The sequence below is a fragment of the Barbus barbus genome (genome assembly GCF_936440315.1).
Source record: "Barbus barbus genome assembly, chromosome: 30".
NCBI lineage: Eukaryota > Metazoa > Chordata > Actinopteri > Cypriniformes > Cyprinidae > Barbus > Barbus barbus.
Window position 1 is genome coordinate 5,051,182 of NC_136758.1, and position 13,165 is coordinate 5,064,346.

Sequence of the window (13,165 nt, forward strand, 5' to 3'; positions counted from 1 at the left end):
TTCAAGGGCACCAAAACATCCCCGCCCCCTGTGAACATGATTGGTTAGTTTGTTCATTGTCGGCACCGGATTGGAGGAAATAAACCCAGCGTCATGGGGACCGCCTCCGCTGTAGGAAGACATCTGCACTGGTGAGGAAAACGTGTTTCCTGTGTATGTCGTGTTTTAGCCTAAAACAGTTTTGTTCTTATTGAAGATAGCCGTTGTTTAAATATGTGGCTGAGTAAGAAGTCAAATAATAAAAACTATTTTCTAAGCGCATTAAATGTGTTAAACAGACGGAGTAATGTCATGTTTATTAGCATGTCGCAGTCTTCACTGCTTCTAGATTGATTCTAACATATACAGTCTTTATTATAAATATCTCCACCAAGGGATGTGTGTCTTAACTTAAATACAATTATATCGTTATTCACTGTTTTATATAAGTGCTCAGATGTGCCAGGGCAGATAGGCGCTGTTGTTATATATACATTTACGTTTCTGAATTATATTCTATATTTTACAATTAAATCACAAATATTTTCCTAAATTGGAAAAGTCCTGCACACGCTATAGGTTATTACCTTTAACGCTTTAAATGTCATTTATAGTAGGAAACCCATAGTTTGTTTAACTGCAGTTCAGAAACTTAACCGCAAGGTGTTGCCCGAATATCATCAATCTCCTGTTGAGTGTAAATCCAGAGATTTTGGGTGGTAGTTGACCAATAATAATATAATATAATACTAATAAAAGACATGTGAATGCTGCAGGACTACTCTCTCTCTGCTCAAATGTTCTTTAACTGAGTATTTTTTTTCTTATGTATTGAAAATGTATTTTTGTACTGAGGCATTCAGAAGTGTTTTCGCTGAAAATCTGGGATATTTTAATTTATTTAAAGTAAACAGGGATATTTTAAACAGACCAGTAAATGAAAGACACATGTTTTTCAGTTGTGATTTTAACTGAAGGGAGATGGCAGCTACACAGAAACTGGCCTGTTTCCGGTTACCTCCTCTGCCTACCATAAAGGAGATTATCAAACTGTATAATCTGAGAGCAGAGAAGCAGCTTTCTCAGAACTTCCTCCTAGACACGAGACTCACAGGTCAGTCCAACTGTTGTTCACTTCCTTTCTGAACACATTTACAAGACTTCATAGATTTCAATGCACTGTTTATGTGTGTGTTTGTGTAATGTGGGCACGAAAGGTAAACAGCAACTTTAAATCCTTATGGATTTCAGATAAGATTGTCCGGCAGGCGGGAAACCTGAAGGATGCGCATGTGTGTGAGGTGGGACCTGGACCTGGGGGCCTCACCAGGTCTATTCTGAAAGCTGGAGCAGCAGACTTATTAGTGGTGGAGAAGGACACACGCTTTATTCCAGGATTACAGGTTTACAAATAAATCCATGTATTCTATAGAGAGATAAATTGGCCATTTCAAATATTTGACTCTTGAGATAATTGACATTGACCGAAAGCTGCTAGACTGGCAAGCAAAGGTGTTTATTCCACTTACTGTCAAAATCTATAAACCGGCCAATCAATGAAACTTTTTCTGTTTTGAAATAATTTTTAGTGAATTTTAAAGGAATGTAGTGTAAACTAAGTGGTAACATTAAATTTGTGCTAACGTTAACTTTCATTACATATAGTGTTATCACTCTATCCATTGGCCAACCTCCTTGTTAAATATTGGTATCGGCAGTGGGGGTTTTTATTTTTTAAAGAAAAAGGGAAAAAAAATACTGTATAAAAATGCTGAATACAACTATATTACACTCCCAGGTACTTTATAATGACACCTGTTTGTGTGGATACAGCGGCTTTACACACAAGCAAATGTTTTTAGTTACTAGTGCCTGATATCCAACAAACACTATAGGTCAAAAGTTTGGAATATTAAATTTTTTTTTTTTTTTTAAGTCTTTTATGCTCACCAAGACTGCGTTCTTTTAAATTAAAGATGCAGTTAAAAACTGTAATATTGTGAAATATTACAATTTAAAATAACTGTTTTTAATTTTATTTAAATATATTTTAAAATGTAATTTTAAAAACTAGATTAGCTGAAAATAGCTATTTTCATTTCTAATTTGTAATATTTCAAAATGTTTTGAGCCTTGGTGAGCATTTACCAAGGTACGTCCTTCAAAAACGTATATAAAAAAAAAACACTTAAATTCTAATCTACTATGTGAAATTATTAGTATGAGCATAAAAAGATTTAACAATTGATATATAAACTGAATAAATTTCATAGACATTTGACAAATGGAATGAAGAGTACCTGAACAGAGCAGGGCTTTATTTGCCAAGTGTGGGATAAGAGCTCTTGGTACATACATATATACATATAACCATGAGAACAGAAAGAACATCTAAATAAGACTAAAGAAAAAACAACAAAATACATGATAATAATGTGGTATGAATCTGGAACAGAAGAATTATTTTATGTTGCTGCCTTATGTTAACTGCTTTAAATTAGTTTTTCCCCCTCAGTCTACACTCCATACACCATATTGAGCAAAAAAGCAAAAACAGAATTGTCACAACTTTGTAAATTAATTACAAATAAAAAAACTGAAATAAGTATTCATACCCTTAACTAAATGAAGCACCTTTACAGCCTCAAGTGTTTTTTGTTTGATGGGACAAGCTTTGCTCATCAACATTTGGTAATTATCTGCTATTCTTCTCCTCACCTCTCAAGCTCTGTCAGGTTGGATGGGGGCAGACGCACATTTTCAGGTTTCTCCAGAAATATTTGATTGGGTTCATGCTTAGGCTGTGGCTGGGCCACTCAAGGACATTCACAGAGTTGTGAATAAGTCACTCTTGCTGTGTGTTTAGGTCCATTGTCCTGTTGGAAGGTAAACCTTCTGCCCGTCTGAGGTTCTGAATACTCTGGACTGGGTTTTCATTAAGGCTATTTCTATATTTTGGTGCATTGAGCTTTTCTTCTACTCTGATGAGTCCCTCAGTCCCTGCCACTGAAAAACAGCCCCACAGCATGAGGTTGCTACCAGCACACTTTACGTTTGGGATGGTACTCCGCATATGATGAGCAGTGCCAGCTTTCCTTCAAACATGATGCTTGGAATTGAGGTTCATCAGACCAGATAATATTATTTCTCACAGTCTGAGGGTCCTTTAGGTGCTTCTTTGCAAATTCTCAGTGTTTTCTTTTGTCTTCACTGAGGAGAGGATTGAGTTTGGCCACACCGCCATAAAGCCCAGATGGAGTGTTGCAGTGGTGTTTGTCCTTCTGTAGATTTCTCCTATCTGCATATATGATCACGGAGCTCAACTAGAGTGACCATCAGCTTCTTTGTCACCAGTCTAACCAAAGCCCTTCTCCATCAATTGCTCAGTTTGGCCAGGAGGCCAGCTCTAGGAAGAATCCTGGATGTTTCAAACTTCTTCCATTAAGGTTAACAGAGACTACATGCTTCTGTGAACCTTCAATGAAGCAGAATTTTTTTCTGAACTCTTCCTCAGATGTGTGGCTTGACGCAAACCTGTTTCTAAGCTCTAAAGACAGTTCTTTTGACCCCAGGGCTTGGTTTTTGCTCTGATATGCATTATCAGCTGTTAGACCCTTTATTAAGACGTGTGCGCAGGGGGTGGTGATGGCGCAGTGGATAAGACACATGCCTTTGGTGTGAGAGACCCGGGTTTGAATCCACTGTGAGACACCAATGTGTCCCTGAGCAAGACACTTAACCCCTAGTTGCTCCAGAGGCGTGCGACCTCTGACATATATAGCAATTGTAAGTCGCTTTGGATAAAAGCGTCAGCTAAATGAATAAATGTAAATGTAAATGTGTGCCTTTCCAAATCATACCCATTCAATTGAATTTGCCACAGGTTACCTTCACTCAAAGTCTAGTAACATCTACAAGCAATATGAATTCTCCTGAGCTAAATTCCAACTGTCCCAGATAAGGGTATGAGTACTTATGCAATGGAATCATTTAAGTTTTTTTTATTTTTAATAAATTTGATTAAAATAAGTTTTTTTTTTTTTGCTTTACCATTAAAGTGTAGATTGATGTGGAAAAAAGTAATTTAAAGCAGCAACATAAAACGTGAAAAAAATGAAGGGGTATGAATACTTTCATATGTGTGTGTTTGTCTGTTTCTAATTTTATATAATATAATTAGGCTGAGTAAGCATGTATATTGAAGTATTTGGGTCTTCTTTTGTTTGTTTAGCTGTTGTCTGAGGCTGCTCCTGGAAGAATGAGGATAGTACATGGAGATATTCTCACATACAGACTGGAAAGAGGGTTCCCAGCCCACATAGCCAAGACATGGGAAGATGGTAAACATTATAAGTGATCTCAAACAGTTCAATAAATAACTAGTACTTTGCTATGGAGCAATTTATTGTATTGCACCCGTGACAAATACGAGCAAAACACACTGTGAAAAAATGCCTTGGCTGTTTATCCTCAGTGTCACTTGTACTTTGGATACTAGTGGATATTTTGAGTAAAGTAAAGACTTATTTTTCTGAAAATAAATTTGACAATTATTGGCACATCTTAATTCAATTACATTGTGCAACTTACCTTTGTCTAGATAACTTCGAATGGGACCAGTTACGCTTGGCAAACTATAGGCACTTATAGTGACCTTGTATTTATACCGCACTGAAAGTCATGTCTTACCACTTCCTGTAAGTTTTCCCAATCACTCAGGGGAACTTAGAAACATACCTTTTCTTAGATATTTACTCCTGAGAGTTTCTAGGTTTGCCAATAATTTCGAGACATTTTTTAATACAAAGAATATTTATTTATTTTATTGGTTATATTTGAGAGGGGTAGCATTTTATGGAGGATGCTATGTGTATATATTAAATATATTAAAATAATTTGTTGGGCAAGTCTAATTGAAAATGTTCTTATTTGAAATAATCAATCATCAGAGAAAATAAGCCTCTTTGTTTTTTCTTTATTTTCCCCAGAGCATGTCCAAATGCTGCAGTTTAACTTCTTGTTAATCTCCAAGTGGTCGTTTCACACGATCATGTTCATGTCTTTGCATTGGCTGCCAGTTCTTCCTAGAGTTTGGTTTAACACAATGTTCTTATTTGACACAGCTGCAAATGGCCTGGCCAAACATTGCACCCAGAACACCCCAGACCTTTTAGATTGCTCCTCTGTTTAACACCTATTACAGCTACTGTCTTATTCCCACACAAACAAGTTTAAGACAACTTACCTAATTATCTGCCGTCGAGTATTCAACCTTTTCTGGGTGATCAAGGGCCATTTTAGCAAAGGTCAGCGGCCTGCTGCTGGCTGGCAGTAACATAATTTGTGTACTTTGTTGTTATATGAGCAGCCATAAATAACACGAAAGGTTCTTTATGAATGTGTGTGTGTGTGTTTGTATTTCAGTACCCCCCAACCTGCACATCATTGGGAATCTGCCCTTTAGTGTGTCAACTCCTCTCATTATAAAGTGGCTGGAGCAGATGTCGAACAGGACTGGGTGCTTTATGTTTGGACGTACAAGGCTTACACTGACCTTCCAAAAAGAAGTGGCTGAAGTAAGTTGAATAGTAACTGTTATTCCTGGTATTATTCATTTGGAGGCAATGTTTTAAATAAGTATGGTCTACAAATTTAGTTGCTGTCCAACAGGGGTCTTGTTGCATGAAATCAATCGTAGACTAACTAGTACCGCCTTATTTTCTTTTTTCAGTTTTAGTTTATGTTCCTCATACTGTGAGGAAAACATTTTTCCTTTATCTTGTGAAATAAAAGTGCATTGTACTATGAAAACACACTGTAACTTTCTTAAATCCAATTATAATGAGTCAACAAAGCCAACATACTGTACTGTTTTACAGTTATTTAAATGTGCTATAATTCTTGTAAATGTATCTGTTTGTCCTTTGCAACTAACTATATCACCCTACCAACCAGCTACAACATGCTAGCAATGACTAGCCAGAAACACCTAGCAACATGTTAGAACATTTTGGCTGTCTGAAATCTCATGCACACTGGAGTAGGAGCTTCTTTTGGAAAACAAACAAACATTTACAGACCATTAAAAAGTACTTTGCATATAGAATGAATGCATGTAGAATGAATATAATATGTACTACATTCATCATGTTGTAATTCCATGTGATCTCCCAGTGTCAGATACCTGTATGTCACTTCACTGCCATTTCTGTGGCCTGATAGGATAGTAAAGTGTAGATTGGATGTGCACTCCAGAAGTAGTAGGTCATCCGATTACTTTTTTCCTGCTGTTTTATGAATACTGCTAATTTGGATTTACTGCTCTTTTTGACATGCTGTTTTTGCCTTTTATTTATAGTTAGGAAGTATTAATATTTTGATGAAACAACATGCTAGAACATGTTAGCTACATATTAGAAAGTTATAACCTTATACAAACTTGTAGCAATGTTCTAAAAGATGTTAGCATTGTCTAAACACACCGTAGTGCATACCACAACAACATCTATTTGCTGTTCAGAAACGGAAATCTAGCGCTATTCCAAGCTGTAAGTCCCTTTGAATGTCTTTTTTTTTTTTTTTGTCTTGATTTGAGGTTTATTTTTTAACAGTGATCTTTATCATTTCTGTTTGATCTGAAGTTTCTGCTTTTTCTCATTATTTATTACATTTGTTTTGGAGGGCTGTCTCAGTGAAATTTTGTTGTTCTTTTCATGTGCAAAGAGGACATTTCCACAGAACTCCTAAAGGCACAGCACAAATAAAAATTGTCATTTTATATTAATGTTGTTGTCACGCAGCTTGAAATTGGCATGAAACATGCACACTTTCAGGCTCTCTTTCAAGCCACCATATTAAATCCCACGCCAAATAAGACAACTCAAATCTACTCCTAGAATTGTTTCAACAGCATGGAGCTTGATTCTCGAAAATTGGAACGCTCTAAAGCCGCAAGATTCAGCTCCAATCAAATTTTTTTCAGTCCTTCATAATGTGACAAGGCCTCCAAACCAGCCTGCAATTAACAGCCTCTAGATCTCAAATATGCATTTTCATCAAATATTTGATGTTGCATTTCAGATGAACAGTAACTGTAATAAGATCTTTAAAAAAAAGAGTTCTTAAATTTACAGGAAAAATAAATGATATTAGATTAAATGAGTGAATATAGGTGTTCCTTCTGAATATTCTACTTCTGATCTGTTAATACTCAGATTTCACTGTGCTTTTATCGGTTGTTATTTACTGTCTTGCAGCTTTACAACTGTGGACAAACAAGCTAAATTATTTTATAGTACTTGTAGCAGTTTTGGCACACTGTAGCTAATACAAAATATTTGCATGCAAAGGGTAATATTAGGTAACAAGTTAGAACTTTGCTAGTTTCTTTAAAAAAAAAAAAAGTATAGAAAGTACACCTAGAACTTATGCTTAAGCATTTGTGTATTTTTTTTATTTTTTTTGGATGAGGAAGAAAAACAGTCTTTGTCCTCTCTTTAATTTCTAGAGGTTAACAGCCAGCACAGGAAGCCGTCAACGCAGCCGTCTGTCTGTCATGGCTCAGTATCTCTGCACTGTCAAAAACTGTTTCACCATCCCAGGATGTGCCTTTGTTCCAAAACCTAATGTAAGTCCCTTTCTTCTGCCATTTATGTTTCTGTATCTCTCGGTGTTTGACTGCTCATGTGGAAGGATGTGGGTGTTAGCTCATTAGAAGAGCATGGAGTCAATGTTGTCTTAGATATGGAATCAGAGATGGCGACGCTTGGTGTGTAATGATGCCCACAGGGCATTTGGTACGCAGTTCTTTTGTACAGTAGAGCAAATAAGAGCCCCATTTGAACATTTTAGCTTTGCTTCTTTACTCCACTGGATTTTTGAGTTTTGGGGAATGCCAGGGGTTTGTGGATAAGAGGGTCCTATAAAAGAAAGTACCTTACGCACGAAGTTCCCTTGTCTGTAAATATTTTATCCAACCAGAGTGCTTTGGAATGAAGAAGAGAAGAAAGGAAAGTGGGGCGTATTTGCGCATTCTCTTGGATTAAATGGCACGGATGATTATTTCATTGCACACCAAGGCTTTTACACAACTGATGAAAGAAGTGCTGCTTCATGAGGTTTCTCACAAGAAGTTACTGAAACATCTCAAGATAAAAATTGTACAAGAGTGATGATGAACTGTAGACATACCCTTGAGAAAAAGCTTAACTGAACTCTTTGAAAAAACATAGGCTAACACTTGTAAGAGGGATAAGGGATATCTGAGGGATAAGTACTGACAGGACCTTTCTCCATCCAATGCATTCCTTCCAGTTTTACTTTTTTTTTCTTTTCTTTTTTTTTCCAAACTGTGCTGCTGGAAGACAAATTTTTGAGAAAATCAAATGGTTTACTGCAATTTAATGAGGGGAATTCACCTTTAGACCTTTATCTGTATGATATTTAATCATCACTGGTGTTCGTCTCAGGTGTCTGATGTCAGGAAGACGTTAATCTTGTGGAAAGGCAGAATAATAGTCAGTGTTAAATGAGAAATAACTGCTTATCTTGTTTGCATTTTTAGTATGACTTAACATGCAGTTAATGTACTAGTCACTAATTAAAATTCACCATTACTGTTGCTCACAGCTTCAGCGTGTTGCTCTTCTCACACAGTTTGTGCTGTAGATATGAACGACATCAAATTGTGTGGCTTGTTGAGATTTAAAAAGGTCTTAAAAACTTAATCAAATGATATTTATCAATTTTATTATATTTAATAAATAATAAAATTAAATTGGGCAAAAGTCATACAGACTTGGACTGAAGAAAAGACCCGAGTCACATCTTGGGACTCATGTCTTTTGACATGCCAGTGATCAACCACCATGCAGGACTATCTAGTAATGCCCTTATAACCACCCAGAAGACCCTAGCATCACTGTAGTCAGTTTTGTGCTGCCAAGCACCAATCACATTTTCTTCTGGAAAAATTTAAAAATCTAGTTTTTTTGGCCATTGGGACAGATAGATATGTATGTGGTCTTTTTTATGCTTATATTAAAAGCAATGAATTCTCTTTGATATTAGTTCAAGATTTTATTACTGCAAATTTGCCTTTTTTGCCAGTTTATTTTCTGTACAAAGCTGTGGTGGTATGAATGCCATCTGTGTTGAAGAGGCTTACCCTAGAGGACTGCTCACATCTTTTGAAATCGGCATTAGTTGTGTGTGTCACCTTTGAGTTGGCTGTGGAGTCTGCATACTGCTTTTAAAGTCAACCTGGTATCAAAATGATGAAGTTTCTCTGGGATAATGGCCTAGGTTTGGATCAGCAACTTGCCCTTTTGCGCCGATACTTAGATACGGTTTTCCAGAAATTGTAAATATGGCTTGTTATGGTCTTGGAAGCATTATACTTTGTGTATGAATTTCTAGATTCATATTATAGCTATTTAATTGTAACATTTTATATATAAACAATTTTTATTCTGTTTGTAATTCAAGTTACAGGGGCCTGTAGTTTAGCTGCTTAGCTGCCTAGTCAGGTGAGTTTTAGATTAGTTTGCGCCAATCAATCGGCAAATTAGACTAATCGGCAGTGAGCAAAGTGACACATCTCTGAACTAATTAAGTCACTCCCCAGGTTCTCTTGATCCAAATTAAAGGTCACTTACCAGTAAAATAATTTGAATTTAAAAAAAGAATCAACACTAAAAGCATTTTGATTTTAATTATTTATGTTTAATTATACCTTTGGTTCATTATACATTAGCAGTTACAGTTTAACAATTAATATTAAGCTTAGTTTAATTATATATATATATATATATATATTATACATACACAGATACAGTGCCCTCCAAAAGTATTGGAACAGTAAAGACAAAATTGCTCTGTTGACTGTGGAGTCTAGACATTTACAAATATGATTAAAAGATGAATATGAGACAAAACTACAGAATGTCACATTTTATTATTGGGTGATTCAACACATAGATGTTTTACCAGCTAAGAAGTTCAGCACTTTTAGAGTCTCATCCCTCTATCTGATGTGAGCATAAGTATTGGGACAGTTGCCTCACAGGTCTTTCTAAGTGATCAGCTGTGTCCTGTTGCATTAATTCTTCAGATATTAAAAGCAGGGAATGTGTCGTATCAGTTATATCCATTATTTCCGTATTCTGAATCTTCACACAATCTTTGTGATGACGCACACAAACCAGGATGAAGACGAGGGAACTGACTTTGAGAGAAAAGCAAGCAATTTGGATGCTAAAAGAAAAGAGGAAGTCAATTAGAGCTCTAGCAAAAACAAAGGGCATGGAGAAATCAAGAGTTTGGAAACCACCAGCAACCAACAACGACCTGAGAAAACAACAGTAGTTGATGACTGACAAATCATAAAAGCTGTGAAAATGAACCCTAAAAGATGTGTCTGTAAAATCACCAACAACTTCCAGAAAGCTGGGGTGATGCTCTGACAATCTACTGTCCTCAGGAGACTTTGACACAGAATTACAGATGCTACACAGCAAGATGCAAACCTCTGACCAGCACCAAAAATAGAAAGGCAAGATTAGAGTTTGCAAAAAAGCACAAAGGTGAGCCAGAAGAGTTTGGGAACTGTGTTTATGGACCGATGAGACAAAGATGAACCTTTATCTAAGTGATGGGAAAGCAAAAATGTGGAGAAAAAAAGGGAACCGCAATGATCCCAAGCATACAGCCTCATCTGTAAAGCATGGTGGAGGTGGTGTCATGGCATGGGCATGCATGGCTGCCTCTGGAACAGCCCCTCTCAACTTTACTGATGACTTAATGTATGATGACAGTAGCAGAATGAATTTGGAAGGGTACAAAACCATCTTGCCTACCAATATTCAAGAAAATGCCACCAGATTCATTGGGAAGTGCTTCATATTGCATCAGGACAATGACCCATAACACCCTGCCAGTTCAGTCAAGGAATTTATAAGGGCAAAGAAATGGAAAGTCTTAGATTGCCCAAGTCAATCTCCAGATTTAAATCTGATTGAACATGAATTTCACCAGCTGAAGAGGAGAGTAAAGGCAGAAACTCCCCCAAAACAAGCAACAATTGGAATTGGCTGCATTAAAGGCTGGGAAAAGTATTTCAAAGGATGAGAGCAAGAGTCTGGTGATGTCTATGGGTCACAGACTCACTGCTGTGATTGTGCGCAAGGGATTTGTAACTAAATAATAGCTTTTAATCTTTTATATCTGCCTTATGTTCAACTGTCCCAATACTTATGCTCACATTAATGAGTGGGATGAACTCTAAAAGTGCTGTTCTTTTTATTTGGTAAAACATCTGTGTGTTGAAACGGCTAATAATAAAATGTGACATTCTGTAGCTTTCTCATATTCATCTTTTAATCATATTTGTAAATGTATTGACTCCACAGAAAACAGAGCAATTTTGTCTTTACTGTTCCAATACTTTTGGAGGGCTATGTATGTATGTATGTATGTATGTAATTGGATTAGTTTGATTTTGTCAACTTGAAACCAATCATGTACCCCAAAGTTTGTTTCATCTAGCTTCATGGTACAGGCCCCTGTAGTCATATATATATTTTTTATATATATATATATATATATTTTTTTTTTTTTTGTGCAGGATATAGTTTTACCTGTATCTTCGTTATCCAATGCACAGTCCCAGTAAAACTATCAGAAATAAGTATGTGTAAATAAGTATGTGTGAATAAGTACGTGTGTCCAGAGATCACGGTACATGAACACTGTGCAAAGTTAATAGGATTTATTGAAGGTTTAGAGAGAAGATGCGTCTGGGAGTAAGTTGCCACACATGGTGTATAATACACAGCTTCCTGTTATGCTCTTGTCAAATTAACTGGATTAGAGAACTGAATATTGTGCAGCTGGTAATTAGCAGTAGCTCGTTCACTGTATTTAGAGAACAGTCCTGAATTGCTCTGCACTACATTCACACTATGGGTTGAATTATTAGATTTGCCACATTTCATTTCCCTGCAGAACCCCTCTGTAAGGTCAGAGAATTAGCTGCAGCATTTCAGAACAAGACTGAGTTGTTCTATTTATAATCATGAGCATTAGCTGATATTGGCATGCCACTAGGGGTGTTTTTTTATATGTGGCTTTTTTTTTTTAATGTCTGGCAGTCTTGTGTGGACGCTGCAAGGCACCTCGTTCTGTCACATTGAGTGACTGTGGTTGTCCTTGAAGGCTTGTGTCCACGGTGATTGGTTGTGCATTGTATGTCCTCAGGCCCACGCTGCACTCGCTGGTCTCCTCTGTCACGGATCGCACTTGACACCCCCACCAGGTGCATTGCAAGGCTTTAACCCCAGCACTTGCCCACGCAATGACTGCTACAGGAAATGTTAAATTGTGACATATTTGAACAAAAGTTCTCATTTCTAGCATGTTTGTCTTATACAGCCGCAATACAATCAAATGAACTTGTCATCACCCACATTGTGTCTCCTGTAAAATGCTGCTGTTAGACAGAATAATTGCATTCCTTAGAATGACTGAATGAATATAATTATCATCTTTTCATCATCAGATGCAAAAGTGGTTCAGTAGCGACCCCCACGCGTTTCACGAGCGCGGGGATGGGCTGCCGTCCCTTGAGCTGACGCGTGTACGGAGGCAGACATGGAGCCAGCTGCTACTGCAGTGTCCTTCCCACACACAGAGGATAGAAAGTGCGAGTAAGAGGGAGACAGCTTGAGGATGAGCTCATGACAGAGATTGATCCGTAGAGAGAGTGAAGCGTACCTCGAGCAGATGTTGGTCTGGATATTAAGAGTAATGGAAGCAATGGCACCTCTGTCCCTCTACGATCTCTGAGGAGATGATCCTACACAGATACACATGAGGGTGGATGACATTTGAACATGAAAATGTGTAGAAAAAACATATAGTGAAAGTGAAGTGACATTCAGCCAAGTATGGTGACCCATACTCGGAATTCGTGCTCTGCATTTAACCCATCCAACGTGCACACACACAGCAGTGAACACACACACACCGTGAACACACACCCGGAGCAGTGGGCAGCCATTTTATGCTGCAGCGCCCGGGGAGCAGTTGGGGGTTCGGTGCCTTGCTCAAGGGCACCTCAGTCGTGGTATTGAGGGTGGAGAGAGCGCTGGACATTCACTCCCCCCACCTACAATTCCTGCCGGCCGGA

The 13,165-nt window shown here is 37.4% G+C and overlaps 1 protein-coding gene across 1 annotated transcript in view; it reads left to right on the forward strand.

The window, feature by feature from the left end:
* The first annotated feature begins 87 nt into the window (after window positions 1-87).
* The window catches only part of LOC306850146 (mitochondrial dimethyladenosine transferase 1-like), a 27,165-nt gene continuing 14,087 nt past the window's right edge, over window positions 88-13,165 (forward strand). Inside the window, exons 1-6 of the mRNA XM_079385606.1 lie at window positions 88-131; window positions 939-1,093; window positions 1,231-1,382; window positions 4,211-4,319; window positions 5,404-5,555; window positions 7,487-7,606. Of these exons, the coding sequence (XP_079241732.1) occupies window positions 961-1,093; window positions 1,231-1,382; window positions 4,211-4,319; window positions 5,404-5,555; window positions 7,487-7,606 (666 nt within the window). The 5' untranslated portion in view covers window positions 88-131; window positions 939-960. The remainder of the gene's footprint in view (window positions 132-938; window positions 1,094-1,230; window positions 1,383-4,210; window positions 4,320-5,403; window positions 5,556-7,486; window positions 7,607-13,165) is intronic.